The sequence below is a fragment of the Pezoporus wallicus genome, unplaced genomic scaffold (assembly GCF_028554395.1).
Source record: "Pezoporus wallicus isolate ANWC-B61680 ecotype Strahan unplaced genomic scaffold, APGP_CSIRO_Pwel_v1 scaffold_2146, whole genome shotgun sequence".
NCBI classification, from domain to species: Eukaryota; Metazoa; Chordata; class Aves; order Psittaciformes; family Psittacidae; genus Pezoporus; species Pezoporus wallicus.
In genome coordinates this window covers 485,113-503,395 of record NW_026639769.1, presented here as the reverse complement: position 1 = coordinate 503,395, position 18,283 = coordinate 485,113, and the positions used below count along the sequence as shown (strand labels likewise).

Sequence of the window (18,283 nt, the reverse complement as noted above, 5' to 3'; positions counted from 1 at the left end):
CTTTGTTTGTGATGAAATATCAAGAGAGTGTGTTTCTTTTTAACATATTCACACCAGGGTAAATACATACACACAGAGACAAGTCTTGGTGTATTAAAATCCATTTTGTAGGTCCGCTTTCTTAAAATCCAATTGAAAACAAAATAAATTGGTCTATTTTATAATCAAAATCTGACCTCACCAACTTCTATCACCCTAAGAAAGAAGATCTGAAAGGGTAATGGGATGGGAACAGTACCAGATTAATGAACAGAAATGAACAGGTAGAAGAATTATAAATCTTACCTTAAGCTCTCTTCAGACTCGTCCGTGCTGTAAATGGACGCCCCCTGCAATGCTGATACCCTGACAGTCTGTGGTTATTGTTTTATATACTCATACCAAAAACATGCAAAGGTTCACTGTGCTCATTAGCCAGCTGCTAAAGATTCAACAGCCCCTTTTAAACATATCCAATATACACAATTACTACTTTCAGTTGATTTTGAATGTTAAGAAATCCCAAATAGCCCCCCCAATAATACAGATCAAAGGCAGTAAAATGCCCAACAGCTTCTGAAACAACGAAGCACGTTTTTTGTTTGTTTATTGGCTGTTGTTTGATTTTTTCCAAAACATTACTTGCTTTCATCTTAGTACACCAGTGACAACTTGGGGCTAGGAATCAAACACAATTCTACTGAAGTTTCACCACTGACCAGTTTCACATTCAATTGCTGAGCTTCTCCAGATCATTTCTTCTAGAATTTTTCCCCAGGCTTTTTTTATCTCCAACAACTTCAGTCAAGAAAAAAATTGAATACAAATGTACATACAACGTGTAGTCACTTGTGTTTACATTGATACAACTGTGTGAAACCATGGTACCATCCCCAGTGACTGCATGTGGTAAAGCTCAGTAACATGGCATACTTCATTCACCTTGCTGTACTTTCAACATTGATTTGGGGTATTTTGAAATAAAAGCATGCGCTCAAAAGAGGAGCCTGCTGGTAATTCCCTAGGCCAAGGATCATTCCAGTCTTGTTGTGGGGAAAAAGTAATACCAACTTTAAGCTAAACATTGAAATAAGAACATTACATGCATAGTTGTGCTTTACTATCCACAAGTATCATTTCCCAGAGCAGAAACATTCACAGATGCACTAGCATTAGTGGAAACTTCTGTAAGTGGAAACCCTGAGGTGGGACTTCATGTGCACCAACGTTTCCAAGCCAGTTACCCCTTTGCATATTTTTCTGAGGGGGCATCCATAAGTATAATAAAAAACAGAAGCTCATACTTACATCCTATTCCATGTTACTTTCCAAGCTGTGAGTTTCATCTTGCATTAGTCACCATATGATCTCTATCATAATGGTGGGGGTCAATGAATAGATTAGCTTTATGGGAATTTACAGTTCTTCCATGCATCTAAAGTTTGGTAAGTCTGGTAACCACTGACCTAATTTTAATCTTCCCCCACTCTTAACTTAGAACTATTAAAATAAAAGACTTAACTTTAATTCACGTTTCAACTCTTCATAAAATCTTGGATTATGTTACATATCTACCTACAGAAACACACTCAAGTGTATGTCTTATACTGTAGCCCCATTTAGCCTTTAGTTATAAATATCTTGAATTAATGTATGTGTAGAAACTTTATTCATGTTAAAAGTGAGAAGACTGCAAAATACTCAGTAGCACTCAAAGTCTTAGCATAAAGATGTCAAGGGCCACTTTAACGTGGTAGCTGTCTTTTTTTTTGACTTGTAAAGAACTACATGTATATTAAACCTAAGATAAACATTTTAAGTGATATTGCAATGTACTGCTAAAATTTTTAATAGTGTCTTTTTTGGATTTTGAAAAAGCCTAATTTGTATCAAGTGCAAAAACAAGAATACTACCTTGTGTGTGTCTCTGAATTTACTGATCTCTCTTGATATCAGGTCTCTTTTGTCTTCCTCCATTTCTATAGCATTTATATCCTCCTAAAAAACAAGGGGGACAGGAGGACAAGCATTAAGAGCCATCTGTACAGACACAGGAGAACAAGAGAAAAGCTGAAGGTTAGAAGTTTTCAACCAGTCTTGCAAGAGATAAACAAAGTCCTTCTGCAGTACCAAACCTGACAGGCTGATGTTAATGAGTGAAAAAAAATAAAAAAATCAGATGGACAAGAGTCACAAATCTGGCAACTAGCAGTAAACATAGTCATTTTCAAAGCCTACAATGTAAACGAACCTTGGTGATGAGTGGATAAGGTATCAGTGGGGCCACTGGAAATCTGCGGAAAATCTGCGGAAAAATCCACGGAGATTTTTTTTTTTAAAAATAGATTGCACACTACTCTGAAAAACAATGTTTTGTATGTTTGCACTACAAAGCAATATTGTATTGCTGTGATCTCATTTCTTTGATTCAACAAAATTACAGAAGAACCTCGCTAATTCTCCCTCTCTGAACTACATAAAATACATAACTGAAGTCTCATATTGGTAAGACTTCACTGAATTACAAGTGTACTACAGGATATTAGTACGCTATGGTAGCAACATAAGACTAAGCTGCACTTGCCAATATAAATGATCAGTGTATTTGCAGTGGGTATGTCTTGATTTTATTTACTCGCTAATTCGCAAAATTTGGTAGATTGCACCTACTAACTAAGTTAGTGCGAATTAGCGAGGTTCCCCCGTGCTTGCAGTTTAAAACCAGATTCCACTCACTCTCAGCTCCCCACACACATTTTCAACTTTCCCCACACCAGTCATGCCTTCATCCAGAACTAACAGACTGCTAACACCAGCGGGAGCCTTCACACCAAGCTCTACAAGGGACAACAGCCCCAAAGCTGGCGAGTTTCCCAAACCCACCCCCACAACATATCTGTACCCATCTTCACCCCACCCTCCACAGTCCTTCTCTCCCCTCTCCTTTAAGGATAAGAGAGCAATGAGCTAGGACCATTCTCTTCACTCCCACCTGTATCCACACAGGCCAAAGATGGGAATTTCCAAGTTTCTTTTCCTCCTTCCCATCATGGGATGATGATGGGGTGTAATTTCAACCCAAAAGTGCTATATACTTAAAAAGACCAAATAGACTTATACATCCACTTGACTAGCTCAGATAGGTTAAATTCTACATCATACAGAGCTAAAAGTACATCCCTCTGTCCCAGGGACATACTCAGAAACCAGCTCTTCCAAGACTGCAATGCTCTCTTACAATGTTCAACTACCTGGCATTACTCATGGCCATATATATATATATATATACATATATATCTGTACATCTGTACCCACAGGATGATACACATTGTAACAAGGCTTGAAACCAATACAGTACAGCTGACAGCATTAGACAGTGACTCATTTGTAAATTCTCATCCAAGAAAGCATCTCCTCCCAAAGGGAGGAAAAGGAAAGATTAAGCTCAGCACTCTTATACCTCAAGTCAGCCATGGCTAAAAATGCTGTAGGGAAGACATACTGGCTCCCTGAGGGAGATGTTGCTTCTTGCACCACACAAACTCCATAAGCAATTGAAACTGCATTATTGCCTTGGAACAGGTACTTTGCAGAAGACTTAAGTAGGTAAAAATGTTGGTCAAACAGTTTTCCAATCTCTTTCGTATTAGGTGCAGAATGGTAGGTATGAAAGCCCATTTTCCCATGGTTAGAAACTTGGCTGGAAAGGCTAAGTTTGAGTTTGCTCATTCTTATTCACCCTTCTCCAGTATGCTTTAATCCATAAAAAGGTCATCCACAGAAGCAGGTCTAAATCAGAACATTAGTTCCTGCTCACCAGAGGTTTTTTTGCATTATACAATATGTGAAAACCAACTGATCAAATCTAGCCACATTAAAACATGCATGTAAAAGAGACTTTGGTAAGGCAGGAAGATTACAATATGCCTTTCACGCCTGAAGGATCCCTCCAAGGTTTGTGATATATACATATATATAGCTAATGAAGAACTTCCATATCTGGGGAAGACAGCTGCAACCAGCTGGATCAAGGCCCACTACAAGAATAGACACTCTAAGCAGAGAGAGAATTTTGTCAAAAACTACCAGAGCAAATTCCTGCCATTACCAAAGCACCCTGGCATCTTTCAATAGAACTGGACGGTGCACAGGAACTCTTTACAGTTGTTACTTAAGTTCTCATCTGAAAAACCCTACATACTAAAGTGCATTAAACTTGATATTTCCACCTTCAGAGGGATGAAAGGTTGGTTCAATCCTGCCCAGATTCAAACCTCTTGTTCCAACAAGTCTAGGTGCTTAGATGCCTAAACCATCCTGAAGGGATGGCATCTGTAACTGACTAGCTTTCCACTTATAAAAAAAAAAATAAATAAAAATGAAACTGCTGCTGACATCAATGCTTGTTGATTTGTTTTCTCATCAGAAGTTTAGGTTTAAAGTATTTGCAAAAGGTTTGGCCATTATATAAGGGTGAGTTGAAGAAAAAAAAAAAATCTGTTTTGTCCAAAATCAAAACACATACGTCCTCCTTCTTTTCCTTTTTCTTCTTCCTGGGGTGAGAGTCAGATTCCTGGGAGGGGGCATTGAGCTCGCTGGAATATTCTCGTATTAAGACTTCAATGGCCCCTTTAATTATCTGATCTCTTCTCTTTGTTTCCTCATCCAGTGCATCGTCGTCATCAGTTGTCGTCTCTGGTCTGGCATTCTAAGAGAAACGGCAAAGCAACAGGAATCAACAAATTGAGAAAATTGTTAGTTTTATTTCAGAAGTTCACCTTTGATCACCACATTCATGGCCCTACAGCATTTAAAAAACAAAACCAAACCACAACACACAAAACCAAAAAACAAACAAAAATCCACAAAAAACAAACCAACTACAAGTAGTTATCAACTGCATGATTTTAGTCACATCTTTTCAGGCTGGCAATACCATAGGGACCACACATGGAATGGCTGCAGATAGCAAGTGTAGGACTGCATAACAGAATAGAACAGATAGTGATGATAAAGGTGGCAGACAGAAAAAAAGTGCACGCTCGCTCACAGGAGGGCAATCACTATAGTCCAGCTCTTGGTCAAGAGTTTCTGCCTTGCATTCTCCAGAACTTTAAGTCATTTCAACAGCAGTTCCTCAAAGTCTTCTACTTAAGTGCCGTGCAATACAAATGTTTACCTATAACTTTCAAGCTGCAACTTATCATGGTAGAACTGAGTTAAAGAAACATTGTTAGGGAAAACATTCCTTGCACTGCAAACACTTTCTTATTACTGCTGATCAATTACTTTGTAGTTCCTAATCATTTTGTCCCTTTCCACCTCACAGGGAACACAACCAAAGTACATTTCACTAAATGTTACATGGAAAGATAGAGCAATGATCTGCACACTGCACAAGGCAGCCCACCTCCTGATCCCTTGAACCTTTTAGAAAAATGGAACCTCACCTGAGAATCCAGCTGGGTATCCCGTCAAGCGATAGGTGGTGGGTAGAGTGGGGGAGAGGGAAGGGTCTGATGGAGCAGCAGCTAAGAATGAGGGGGAAGGGAGGATTCAGTTGGAGCTGAAGAGGCTGCCAGGCCAAAGAGGAGCAGGCTGAAAAGAGCTAGAAGGCAGTGACAGGGAGCAGTATTGAAGAGGTCCAGGGAGAAGAAGTGATCAGGGAGAGGAGCTAATTAGATACAGGTTTGCTTGGTGTGTCTCTGAAATATTGTGTTGTGGCGTGCACATTTGATTTCTTAATAACAAAAATATTAGAAGAAAAAAGTTGCAACGTTTGGATTTGAATGGCACCAGCACACCAATAATGGTTATGAAAGGAATCACAAGCAGCGCGATTATAGTTCCTTGGCAATTCACAGCCTTTCTTTGCACCACCACAAACAAAAAAATTGCAGCTAATCTCACCCTACAGTTCAACAGAATCAGCACATACTGTTGTCTTCACCAACGTCACAAACAGTACCCTCTGCTTTATTACAATCAACCCCCCAAGACTGCCTGTAACCCAAAGGAGTTCACAGAAAAAAATGAGAGATGTACAAGAACTCCACTGATACTTTAAGTTTATTCCTAATATCAGCTGTGAGGCACAGTATTACGAGTGACACCAATGGGAAAGAAGGAAGTATAGAGGGGAAGGGGCAGTCAAATCAAACCCTTGCCTAGGTTAACAGCTAGTATATTATGCCTTTCAAAACCCATGAAGTTAGCACTCCACTTTATTGAGCCATTTAATCCCATACCGTGAGTACACAGCAAAAAAAATGTGTTAAGTACTCCAAGTCATCATAATGCCTCTAGTTCTGGTTAAATAAAATTTTAAAAAAAGTACATGTGTTTACACTGTATTTTACATGCCTTTAAGAACAATTCCAATTTAACCTGCTATCATGTGATTAGCATTTTTAATTTTCTGAACAAGAGCCTCTTCTCACTTTCATTTTACAGAAAAATACTTGTTTTAAATACTGTAAGACAGATGCAGAACTTTAAAATAGTTATAGACCAAGCCAAATATCTTGATTGTGGTGTGAAATATACTGTTTTAGCAAAGAAATAGGTAACATTCATTTTAATGCAAGTTTGTCAGTTAAGTATCTTTGTATCTCACCAGAACGCAACATATCAAGTATCTACAATTATTCCAGAAGAGATCCTTAGCTACAGAAAGGAATGGTACACAATCAATTTCCCCATCTACTAAATATCTGCAAAGCTGCTCGCTACCTGATAACTGCATCATCTACTGAATGATCTACTTCTTTTCATTAATATGTTCTAGAAGATCATCAGTGGAGGGGAAAGAAACTCCAAGTCTCCTTAGATGGTTAGTTTACAGACAGACAAAGTAACAATTACTTCTAGAGTTTATATACTTTAAAGAGTTTCTAAACAAAATTGAAGAAACAGAATCATGAGGTATAGCACGTATTAATACCCTTTCGAATGAAGTACACAACTAATTCTAGAGATTCAGTTTAAGGTATCTAGCTTACAGGTAAGTTCCAATGCTGGTGAATTAAGAGCTCACACTTCACTGCCTTTCAACGTATCTTCAGACTCATTAATGTGACTCTGGCAAAATCCTAAAATGAATTAGGGGCAGAGACAAGAATAAAAACTAAGCGGCACACTCACAATCTGATGTGGCAAGTATGTTATATTGCTCTCCTGTCAAAATAACAAGTCACACGTCAGATACATACCCCATTTGAAGCTTTTTTCTTTGCTTTCCATTCATCTAGCTGAGCCTTTGTCTTTGCATCAACTTTGACCAGCAGCTTCTTCTCGCCAATCTGGAGGTCGTGGAGTAGTCTCAGGGCTCGTAGTGTGGATTCTGGCTCTTTGTATTCACAAAATCCAAAGGCTGAAAATGAATGATTGAAATTAAAAGCGTTAAAGCTCTTCACATAATACATTTTGTGTAAAAAAAGTTATCTGAATCAGTAAACTTGGAATACAGGCACTTCTTTTTTTAAAACCAGGAGTACATATCATAAAGAGACAGAAAGATCATTCACTACATTAGACTTTGATATAACTAACAGCCCATAAGGTAAAAGCAATACCTGTATTGTAGATGCCCCATTCCTGAGGGCATCCCATCCAAAGTCAGGTTGGTTCTGAGCAACCCAATCTAGTAGAAAACGCCCCTGCTCATTGCAGCAGGTGTCAGATTAAATGTCCTTTAAAGGCCGCTTCCAGCCCAAACTATTCTACGATTGTCTTCATAGAGCTTTTGACATGTCTGTCTTAACTAAGGAATGCAGCCTATATGCTGCATGTCTCAGGTGGATTTGTAATTATCTGAAGACCAAGGACATCCATCACCAGCTCTTTGTTGACCTACAGCGAGGGATATTTCACACTAGGATTTTCACAACAGTTACAGAAAGTTGTAAATGAGGAGATCACCTTATGAGAGCAAAATAAACAAAGTATGATATATAAGAAAGCTGAAGAAACTGAATTACATCTTAAAAAAGGAAAACTACTATCCTAGAGAATATATGAAAACACAGCAAAACAGCAAAAATTAGTAACCAAAATTGTTTCCTGTATTGACTGAAGAAAGGTCACATGAAAAAATAAATCCATTAAATTTGACAACAGGAAAGGAAGATGTTTTACATCAGGAAAACCTTCTTAACTGAGCAGTTAATACTCAGTAATGGAATAATACACAGAGTAATAGAAGCTACTGTTAACAGTGTTGTAAATATGCTCCTTTGGATGCTAAGTCCAAAATGGTAAACCTTTCTCAGGGACGGTCTCCTGATTCAGTCTCAGAACAAAAAGGTGAGCAAAATTAGGTTTCCAAGACATTTTCCCATTTAAAACCCTTTCTCAATTCTATTTTTTTAATTGTCTTGATTCCAAGGATAGAAAACACTAGGAAGTATTTAGCAGTTAAATATCATGTACAATACCTTAAAATGTAAAGGTAGTACTAAAAATAGCAATGTGTCACACATTTGAAAAGCTGCCAGGTAACAAAACCAAGAATTTTATCAGAAATTTTGAGAAGTATGAACAATTACCTTGAAGTTTTCCAGATGCCCCTTGCACTCTCTTCCAACTCAAAACCAAGCCACATTTCTGCATTAAAGATATTATTAATTAAAGATTGTTTATGTTCAAAACATTACAAAAACTTTACCACTTTTGCAAAAGACGACACGTAAAAAGGGCAAACACTACTAAAAATGTTTATGTCCACTGCCATACACAGCTTAAAAATGCTGCACTCTTCTGTCACTGACTTTAAACAAGCATAATGGACTGCTGTTCTGGTGAGTGGGACTAACTGCTTTTAGTTTCAATTCACTGCTTGTGAATCAAGCCAGGGAAGGATGAAATTTAACAGTCCATTGTACTTACTGCTAGAAGCTGCCGTATGAGCATGTCCGAGGCCTTCTCAGAAATGTTGCCTACAAAAACCGTGGTAGTGGGACCGCTATTCTCATCGTTTTCTTTGTTCTTTAAGCCAGGATGATCTTTTCTGGCTCCCAAATGTTTGCCAACCATAGACACCGTGGTAGGAACTAATACCTAGAAAGAGGAGGAGAGGAGTGTAAAAAAGTGTTGGGTTGGGGGTGTTATTTATTTCTATTTAAATCTGTAAGACAAAAGAGCTGGGGACACATGTATTTCAAAATTAAAGTTTCGTATGAACCTTAGCAGGCTTATGAAGCTAGACACCAGTAAGTGGTTCAGGCTTTAACACTTTATACCACACAAAGAAGACTACAGTTTTCTGGCAAAGACAGAAAAACACATGTACCTGAACATGGCTAATGGAAGGTGTCAAGGTGAGCATACAGTAACATCAGATATTGTTTCTTCTACAACTAACTAATTTACAGTATTTGAGTCGCTGGAAGTTGAAGTACCTTACCTAACAATGTAAAAAGCAAACTGCAAATAGTAAAGTAACTGACTCAGAAGGCTTTAAGCGAAACATGACAGCTCTTAAAGCTTTCACAGGTGAACATTACTGTTTTATTTAATCAATACACAACCCAAACTTCTTTGGGTGAAGGAGCAAACATTTGTAAACTAAACTGTACACAGACAGGCACAATCATCTCTTCCATTTTGCTCCACCTCTCCTTCCACCTAATATTTAATGGTACGCATGCATCGAATGAATCCCTCTTCTCAGAACACCCTTCTAGAAGTGTCACTTATTAAGAATTATTTTAGTCAGAAAACAGAGTAATAAATTTGTCCCAGTATCTTTGTCTTAAATACATCAGTTTCCATGAACATATCCTCCTGTAACAGATAATAAAAGCTATCGAAAAAATTGGTACTTTGAAGAGATTTTAGTTATGCAAAATCACAGAAATGGCAATTCAACTTGAGGCCAACAAGTAACCTTTAAGTTTTAAAAAGTGCGTTTTTTTTTAATGCACCATAAAACATAAACCTTTCCTCCAACTAGAAATTAGTAAAACAAACAAAGAGACCTTCCTCTCATATTCTCTTCCACGTACGCATATTACACGCGACTATTCCTTCCCTGCAACATGGGGAAAGAGCTTGTTTGTAAGCTTGTCAATGCACACTTTTCTGGCCAACTCAGCAGTGCTGAATGATAGCCTTATAAACCTGGATGAAATGATGCCTCCAGAAGACTCTGACAGGCCAAAAAAACTCAAAAGCAAGAGAGCTGGAACCTAACTGATCTAACTGTACTGCACAGGAAGACCATGCACGACCCGAAGGCAAAGCCTAAATCATTGTATTTGAGAAAAGTACGACTTCTCGCAAGAACAGTAACTGCTTTACCGTTGCAGCTACAGCTCCAGACATGATGTCAAACTTCGTCTATGTCAGAAACTAGCATAATATTTGCATAATAACTGCATTTAAAGTGAAGGGTTTCCTCTCATAGCATGAGTTCTGATGGAATAGAGCAAAACAAGAATACTGATGATATTTACTAAGTTTTGCTCTCCATTTTATTTTGCTATAATCTCATCCCCACTGTAATACTTACAGTCGGAGCAGGAGCCATAATGCCCATTGGTACAGGAATCATAGGGGTCCCTGAGAAAGACAAGACATTAATATTAGTCTGCCCTGTTGAGATTACTGGTGAATACAAATGAGCTGATTGCAGACATTTCCATTCTAGGTGACACTTCCATATACTCACATAACTTACCAGGAGGCACAGGTGGAGGAAAGCCAGGAAACTGTGGAGGTGGGATTCCAGGGGGAAGTGTTGGGATTCCCATAGGAGGGCGATTCAAGTGAGGTGGGAAAGACATTCTTCCAGTCACAATCTGTCAAAAAGACAGAAAAGGAAACTTATACTAGTTAGCTCCCAAACATGAATTATAAAAGCAATGCAAATGGTAAGTGTCCATAATAATTTTAAATCTTTAGATGGACATCCAGCTACAAACAAAAACTATTTTTAACTCTTTTCCCCCAGCTATTCATAAAGTTGCAAAACTAATACAAGTCTTCCTTCAAACTGAAGAAACAGCACTTCTAGGAAAGTGTTTCAGAATGAAGTGGAAAACAAAACTGTATTTGACTCCTCATATCAATGGTTTACAAGGAGTGTGAATTACATAGCACTTAACAGCTTGTACAGTTTCTTTTAAACTGTCTTTGCAGTATGTGAAAACAGAAGTAATCTTTTAAGACATTTTCAATAAAGCAAGTAGTTCTCTTGTACAAGAAATGATCACACAAAATACAACTGTGGAACAAGATGAGAGAAAGAACTGGGACATCCCAATGCTCAGCCTTAATAGGAACTGTATTTAAGACAAGACTGGAAGATCTCCAAATTCTAGCACAGAGACAGTTAAAAGCTTGTAAGAGTGTTCTCTGGTCTATTTTTAACCTCCCAGTTCACACATCTTCCAGAGCTCAACGTGGATGACAGTCCATGAGCTGAGTCAATATGCTACCATGGAGAATAAAGATGGCTTTAATATAATTTGCTCTTCAGATGGTGAGTATTCTGTGTGTATCACTAACACTGTAACATACAAACTAAGAATAAAAACATCAAGATCACTCTTAACTAACATGGCACATATTCTTGCTTCCAGTATTATCTCAACAACCTCACATGGTCAAGCCTTCAAAAAAGGCTAGTCCTCGGTTTTAAAAATACCAAAACTGGTCACCAATATTACTGCTGAACACATAGGTATGTTCATACTGCATCAAGGAAGCGCTAGAGGAATATCAAACAGATATGAATCACAAGGACACCATATGACAAGTGACAAGAGCCCTGTTAGCTGTCTCTTAGTAATGCTGTTTCTTAGCATTAGAAACTTGTGTTTCTGAATAGACTGTACAGACTGCTTTCCAATCTACAGTATGGCATCTTCACTGCAATGGCCTTCCACACAGGCAACCACAAGTCAAAAATGAAGCAGGCAGCCTTGAGAAAAAGAGTTATGATAAGCTTATTTCTGATACGCACAAAAGACCTGTAGATTACAAGATGCTTTCTCCAGCTTCCTGCCACTGAACACACAAGAAACAGGAAATAAGCTTTGCTATAGACAGATGTGTCTTCCATAAATGTACAAGAGCAAGCAGCTAATGACAGCCTCAGACACTAGAAGAGCTAATATCAGTACTCTACCATAATAGTAGACACATTTGAATGAGCTAAAAAATTATAAGAGAATCATGCATCAAAACTTTATTCCCACAGAGTCTGGAAACAACTATGAGGGACAGATACATATATACATATAATGGACCAGACAGGATGACAGGGAAACCCAAATGTATTTGTTAATGCCTTTGAACATCGGAACTTACTTATTCTGGTATTAGAATGCATATATGACCCTACAGCAGAATTCATTCAAAGACACATGTACAACTACATCAACCACAAAGAGGTTTGTGATGATGGCCTTCATTAATTGGCCCCAAAGGGCATTCATCAACATCTCACCAGGAGAAAAAAATAAACATTCCTATAACACAAGATCTAAGATGGCAGAAGAGAGCAAATGCAAGCATTCCTTCAACAGTTCAATAAAGATTATTGTATACAATAAACACAAAAAGTTTTTTTCCCCCCTTAGAATCCATACACCTAAGAACACAATCCCCTTCTGTCATTCTTGACTTTTTAAAACTGAACAGGAAAAGAAAAGCATTTTGGTGTATGGCCAAAACATTTCATCTGGAAGAACACTGTCTACTCCGACTCCTCTGCACATCAGCCAACACTGCTCTAGAACCTGGATGGTATGGCAGGGAACACAACTCTCTTGCCCACTTTGGTATTACTACTGGAAACGTTTTCATCCTGAAAAACACAGCCAAGGGAAGACAGAAAATTAAGATCCTTAAGGCTCTGGGTTCCTATCTATATTGCTGATAACTGGACAAAAGTCAAAGCTGGTTTAGGACAGTATGGTAGAGCAGTAAGTTATCAGATCCTAGATGGTTCTGAACAGGCTACAATAGTGTAACACCATCTGAGGACATTAAGGAGTAGTCAGTTAAACAAAAAAGAACAATAGGGGAAGTAATTTTCTAGGCTGCCTGTAAGTGCAGTCCTTTCTCTAGATCTGATGAGCACTTTATCTGAGACACCATTTTGGAGAAGCTAATGAAAAAAAAAAAGCCTAAGAGGTGAAACAGTTATTTGAATTAAAAGATGCTAAAACTTACTGCTCTCGATGGATTTTACATATGCGAACGGCAAATTTGTTTGTTTTTTAAATTAAAAATACCAAAATACTTAGCAGTCAATGAAGTAATTGTTACTGCATAAAAAGAACAATGTGGTTAATAAGAATAAAATTCAGTCTTTCAGTCTTCTAGTCAGATGATGTGAAGCAGTTATCTCTAGGGCTTCAAGAGCCCATTTTACTTCAAGCATTCTGTTCTTAATTTTCTTTCCATATTTCTACAGTTACTTTCACAGCAGCTACAAAGCTGCCCTGTTACTAATTCCTGCACAGACCTATCCTTGCACCTCTGCTGCCTGCAAAACTGAAGATCAACACTAGAATTAAAGAAAGCCATGGTCTCTTTCTTGCTTCTACACGTAATTACCAATGTGAAACCGGCAGAGAGAACATTTTAATTCTGATTCCGTTATGAAAACGGTGAGGATCAACAGATACCAAGAGTGAAACTGCTCACAAGGAAGTGAGAGATCTGGACAACAGAGGAAGCTGCAACCAATTCTTTGCAGCAGCAAAGATGTTACAAGGAAGGGAACTGAATAGCACGATTTTTCTCTCAGCAGCTACAGAGCACACAGGAAACTGACTTACTCTTCCAACAGTCAGAGGGGTTGTTAAAAGTAACTACAAGCCAAGTGTTAGGTATAGAAAGTTAAGAGATGCTAAGCCAGGTCTAGGTAGAATACACTTGCAGAAAACTCAGAAACAGTATCTTGAACTTCTCTGCAGACTCTCCTACTACTCTGCCAGTACAGTTCAATGATCAGCATCTGCTATATTTATTGTGGTCTCAGTATTGCATAGGGTGATCTTCAGATTTCTCCAATACATTCAAGTAAGCAAATAAGGAACAAAACAGTCCAGAGGTATTTTTAAGACCTAAACTGACTTATGAAAGTATTACCACAAGTGAAATTGGACGCAAACAGCATTCTTGGCAGCTGCCTTTTAACTAGCAGCTCTTTAAAATAAAGATTAATTTGTGTGAATATTACAGTGGTCACAAAGATAACAGGGTAAGAAAAGCAGTGAGCATCTGGCCTGATGCTACCTGAAATACTGACATCTTCAGCCCCAGAATGATGGATTTGTGTCAGGTCTCTGACCCCAGGCTCAGGCAACTTAGGCTATGTCCAAGCCAACAAGCAGGGCAGTAAAACAGGAGTAGATCTGTTAAACAGAACAGATCAAGCCAAGACCCTAATGTCCACAGTACACATTTTGGGGAGGACCACCCCACAGAAACAAATGCCCATTTCCAGGTAAGAGCTCATTTTCATTCTAAAAGGAACCCAGTCCATTCACCAATGTGAAAAAAGGTTTTCCAAGTGAGGATGACTGCAAGACGCCCTTCAAAAGCATACTCCTGATCCAAGTTAACAAAGTGATGTAGGCGCACATTTTATTAGCCTTGGGCAATTTTTGTAAGCTGCAGATTAATTATGTCAAGGATGGCAAACAACCCAAGCTTACTTTAAGTAGAACTAGCTCAAATCCTGAGCTATTAAATAAAGCAAGTGCTACACAAACACAGCTATAACATTCCAGGTTCAACTTTGGCATAAAAGTTCAGCTGCTTTCATACACTGCTCTTCTGAGTTAGTAAGTCCTGATGGAACAAAACACCATGCAGAGCTAGCTGTGCCTATCTTCTGAAACCTGGAGAGAACACAGGGATACCCATGTGGCTCTAAAATCCACTAAGCCTTGTTAATTCTGACATGGTGCTATCCCTGCTGGGACAGAGCTCTGCCCATAAGAGCATGCTGGCTCTGATGCACAACTAAAGAAGTGCTAGACTTGAGGGTCTGAGACATCAAAACTATGAAACAAGAGTCGCCATCATTCAGACATAGATGCCCCATGCTGCTTTGTTATCTCCAATTCCCAAAAGTCCCAATAATAGGAGACTGATTATATGAGAAGATGGTACTAGTCTGGCTGCACTTACTGTAGCTGTGTTTTTTAAATCGTAGTACCCTTTAAACCTCTACTAATTTTTTTTTAATAGAGGGGTGAAAAGATACATCACAAACAGCATGTGAGTTTCAATAAAAAATACAGCTAACTACTGTATTTCAAAGTGACAGTGCTATCACCTCCTCAGGGCAACATCACAGTTCTACCAGTGTCACAGGATTAATCTCATTAGTACCTCTGTGTTTACACAGCATAACTTCATTTCAAAACATTTTAACCACTTTCAAAACATTTAAGTTCCACATGAAACAACTGATGAGCTACTGTTAACGTTCAGCAAAATTAACTGTAAATATCCTTAAGTCTTGATGCACAACCAAACTTACTGTGTTTTAAGAATGACACACGTAATGTCAAAACAGCTGTGACAATATGGCTGATCTAGCTTGGTTTCATTTTGTCTGATTTTGACTGCTCTTCAACATTTGCCCAGTAAAATTCTTCTGCACCACATAAAAAATCCGTACACTTAAAGTCCAGAATAAACTGCACAAAATACCTGTGCAAGCTAGTCCCTCAAATAAGGGAGAAGTAAGGATGCTATATCAAGACATTTGATTTGCATACTCATGTAATTACATTTAATTCCTATTAAGAATTGTACCACATTTCGGCTTTTGATTCTAATGTCAATACCTAGGCAGCAAAGAGTGAATAATAATTTCCTCTAATTTATGACAAAGTACTTTATACACTTTGTGCCATGGGTGCAGGTGAGCAACAAAAGCCTTTTCAGAAGTCACTGGAGAAAATATATAAGCAATCTATTGAAGTCAGTACTATCACAGAGGCTTTTAAATCAGTTTCTACATGATGTATGGATTTTTAAGCCATTCAATTACAAAAATAACCTCATAGTTTGTCACCCATTGGAGATGCTGTTTATGGTATTGCTTCTCACAAAAAAAAAAAAAAAAAAAAATCAACACTGCCTCAAAGAAGCCAACTGCTTCTCTCAGTGAAAATACCCACTTTCTTACAGAGGCCCACAGTTTTCTCTAAAATTGCCTGCAAGCTAAGCAAGACATGTGAAATTGATATGAAACACAAGAGACACAGGGAAAGATAAAACAGATGCTAGATTTCCTGAGTATGTTTACTTCTGAGCAAGAAAAACTAGTATTTGCTCAAGCCTCTTTTTCAGAGGTGACCTAGAAAGTGTTCACTAACTACCATAAGTTGCCAGTAAGTTGCATCCCAAGCTGTTAATACATAGCAACATGCTTAGAATCATAGAATCAACTAGGTTGGAAAGGATCTTCAAGATCATCAAGTCCAGCTGTCACCCCAGGGCTGCCAAGTCCACAACTAAACCATGTCACTAAGGGCCTCATGTACATGTTTTTAAACACTTCCAGGGATGGTGATTCCACCACTTTCCTGGGCAGCCTGTTCCAATGCCTGAGCAGCCTCTCCGTGAAGAGATTTTTCCTAATACTCAATCTAAACCAGAGCCTCAGTCCAAAAGCCCCTTAACCCAGGTTCAGTTAGGCTCGTCACAGCAGAACTTCAAGATATTTGGTTTAGTTCCTAATTCTCTGATTCTGCACCCACATAAAGGCCTAGTCAGTCAAATAAGTGACTGTCCACTCTAATATCGCTATTAACTCTTCCCAAAACACAAACATGGCTGTGGCATTACAACATTTATGTGAACAAGTACTTGAGAGACAGAAGCAGGGAAACGTAGAGCACTATGTGCAATGCTGCTCCTTTACAGGGAAAATAATAAACTGTCCTGTTCTCTCTTTGAATTTGTTCTGGACCACCTTCCATAAATGCCGATACAATACCTGAAGCAATGCTTGCCTGCCCCACAAAAACTTACTACACATCCAAGTACATACATTTTAATCTGATCAGCTTGAGAACTAGACAACTTTTAAGATTTCACTTTCTGTAAGCTTCTGTACTAAAAAAAAAAAAAATAATAAAAATATAGAAAATAGAAGTTAATTTTGTTCAGAATGTTCCCTGTATTTGAACAAATTTCTTTTTTCCTTCAGGCAGACAAAGGTCCTTTTTCTAAAATGGAAAAAGATATCATGAGAAAAACATGCCAATACACACACATCACAACCTGTATTACACGGATGAATCACTCCAAGCCTGTTAAGCACAAGCTGCTAAAACGCGTTTTACGATGACTACTCCGGTCCACGCTAAGGACATTCAAGTCCCTGACGTGGAGTAGCAAAAACCCCACCCATAGGCAGAAAGGCCCAGGCCACGCTGCTGAGCGGCTCCGGGCGCCGGCAAAGCTCCACTGCAGGCTCGGCCTCGTCCCGGCCGCGAGCGGGCTCCTCTCGCCCGCCAGAAGGGGCTCTCAAGCGTCCCGGGGAAGAGAGGAAGCAAAAGGCCGCCGCTACTCTCCCGCCAGTACCTGAGACCGCGCTCCCGTTCCCCGCCGCCACCAGCCGGACGCCTCCTCCCCGCGGGCCGCGAAAGGCGAGAGACCGCCTCCGCCTGCCACGACCGAGGGTGCGGAAGCGCGACAGAGGAGTCCGACCCGGCCGGGCCGCGCCTCCTCTCACCGCCGCCGCACTCCTTCCCCTCTCGACCCCCGAAGCCCCTCACTCCTCACCGCTTCTCTGCGGAGCGGGAATCGCGTCCGGAGCGCCGCCGCGGCCCCTCCGCGCGGCGTAGGCCGGGGATGGAGCAGGAGGACGCCGCTCGGCCGCCTGGGAGGCCCCGGGGCGCCACTAGGCCTCGAACACACCGCACCGAGCCGCCTCCACCGCGCTGCGTGAGGTCATGTGACCCGCCCCTTCCGCCAACGCCCCGACATGCACCGCGCAGCACCACCATAGAGATGGCTGTGCTAGAGCGCCCTCCCTCTCAGCAAGGCAGCACTAATACACGCCACCATAGAGTGGCAACGGCTAGAAGGGCAGAGAAAAGGGCTCCTGGGTTGCCATCTTTGCTGTGGGCAGGGGGTGAGGCGCCCTCACCCAGCCCCGGGCGTCGCCATCTTAAGGTCAGGCAGTGCCGCACGGGGCTGCTCTGGGCGCAGGAAGTCTCCCACTGCGAGCCGGTACCAGCCCCTCGCACGGCTGCTGGCGGGTGTTTCTCACTGCCTGCGGTGCCGTTCCCGCTGCCGCGCTCTGGGCCCTGGCTTAGCTGCG

At 40.0% G+C, this 18,283-nt stretch overlaps 1 protein-coding gene across 2 annotated transcripts in view; it reads right to left on the bottom strand.

Moving 5' to 3' along the window:
- The window catches only part of RBM25 (RNA binding motif protein 25), a 28,546-nt gene extending 10,606 nt beyond the window's left edge, over window positions 1-17,940 (bottom strand). The window contains exons 1-9 of one of the 2 annotated variants that reach the window (XM_057416230.1): window positions 17,743-17,940; window positions 10,658-10,778; window positions 10,490-10,539; window positions 8,866-9,036; window positions 8,526-8,583; window positions 7,191-7,351; window positions 4,505-4,687; window positions 2,231-2,284; window positions 1,894-1,977 (exon numbers count right to left, since the gene is read on the bottom strand). In XM_057416230.1, the coding sequence (XP_057272213.1) occupies window positions 1,894-1,977; window positions 2,231-2,284; window positions 4,505-4,687; window positions 7,191-7,351; window positions 8,526-8,583; window positions 8,866-9,036; window positions 10,490-10,539; window positions 10,658-10,763 (867 nt within the window). In that variant the 5' untranslated portion in view covers window positions 10,764-10,778; window positions 17,743-17,940. The remainder of the gene's footprint in view (window positions 1-1,893; window positions 1,978-2,230; window positions 2,285-4,504; window positions 4,688-7,190; window positions 7,352-8,525; window positions 8,584-8,865; window positions 9,037-10,489; window positions 10,540-10,657; window positions 10,779-17,742) is intronic. The other variant, XM_057416231.1, reaches the window with a different exon arrangement.
- Between the last annotated feature and the right edge of the window lie 343 nt (window positions 17,941-18,283).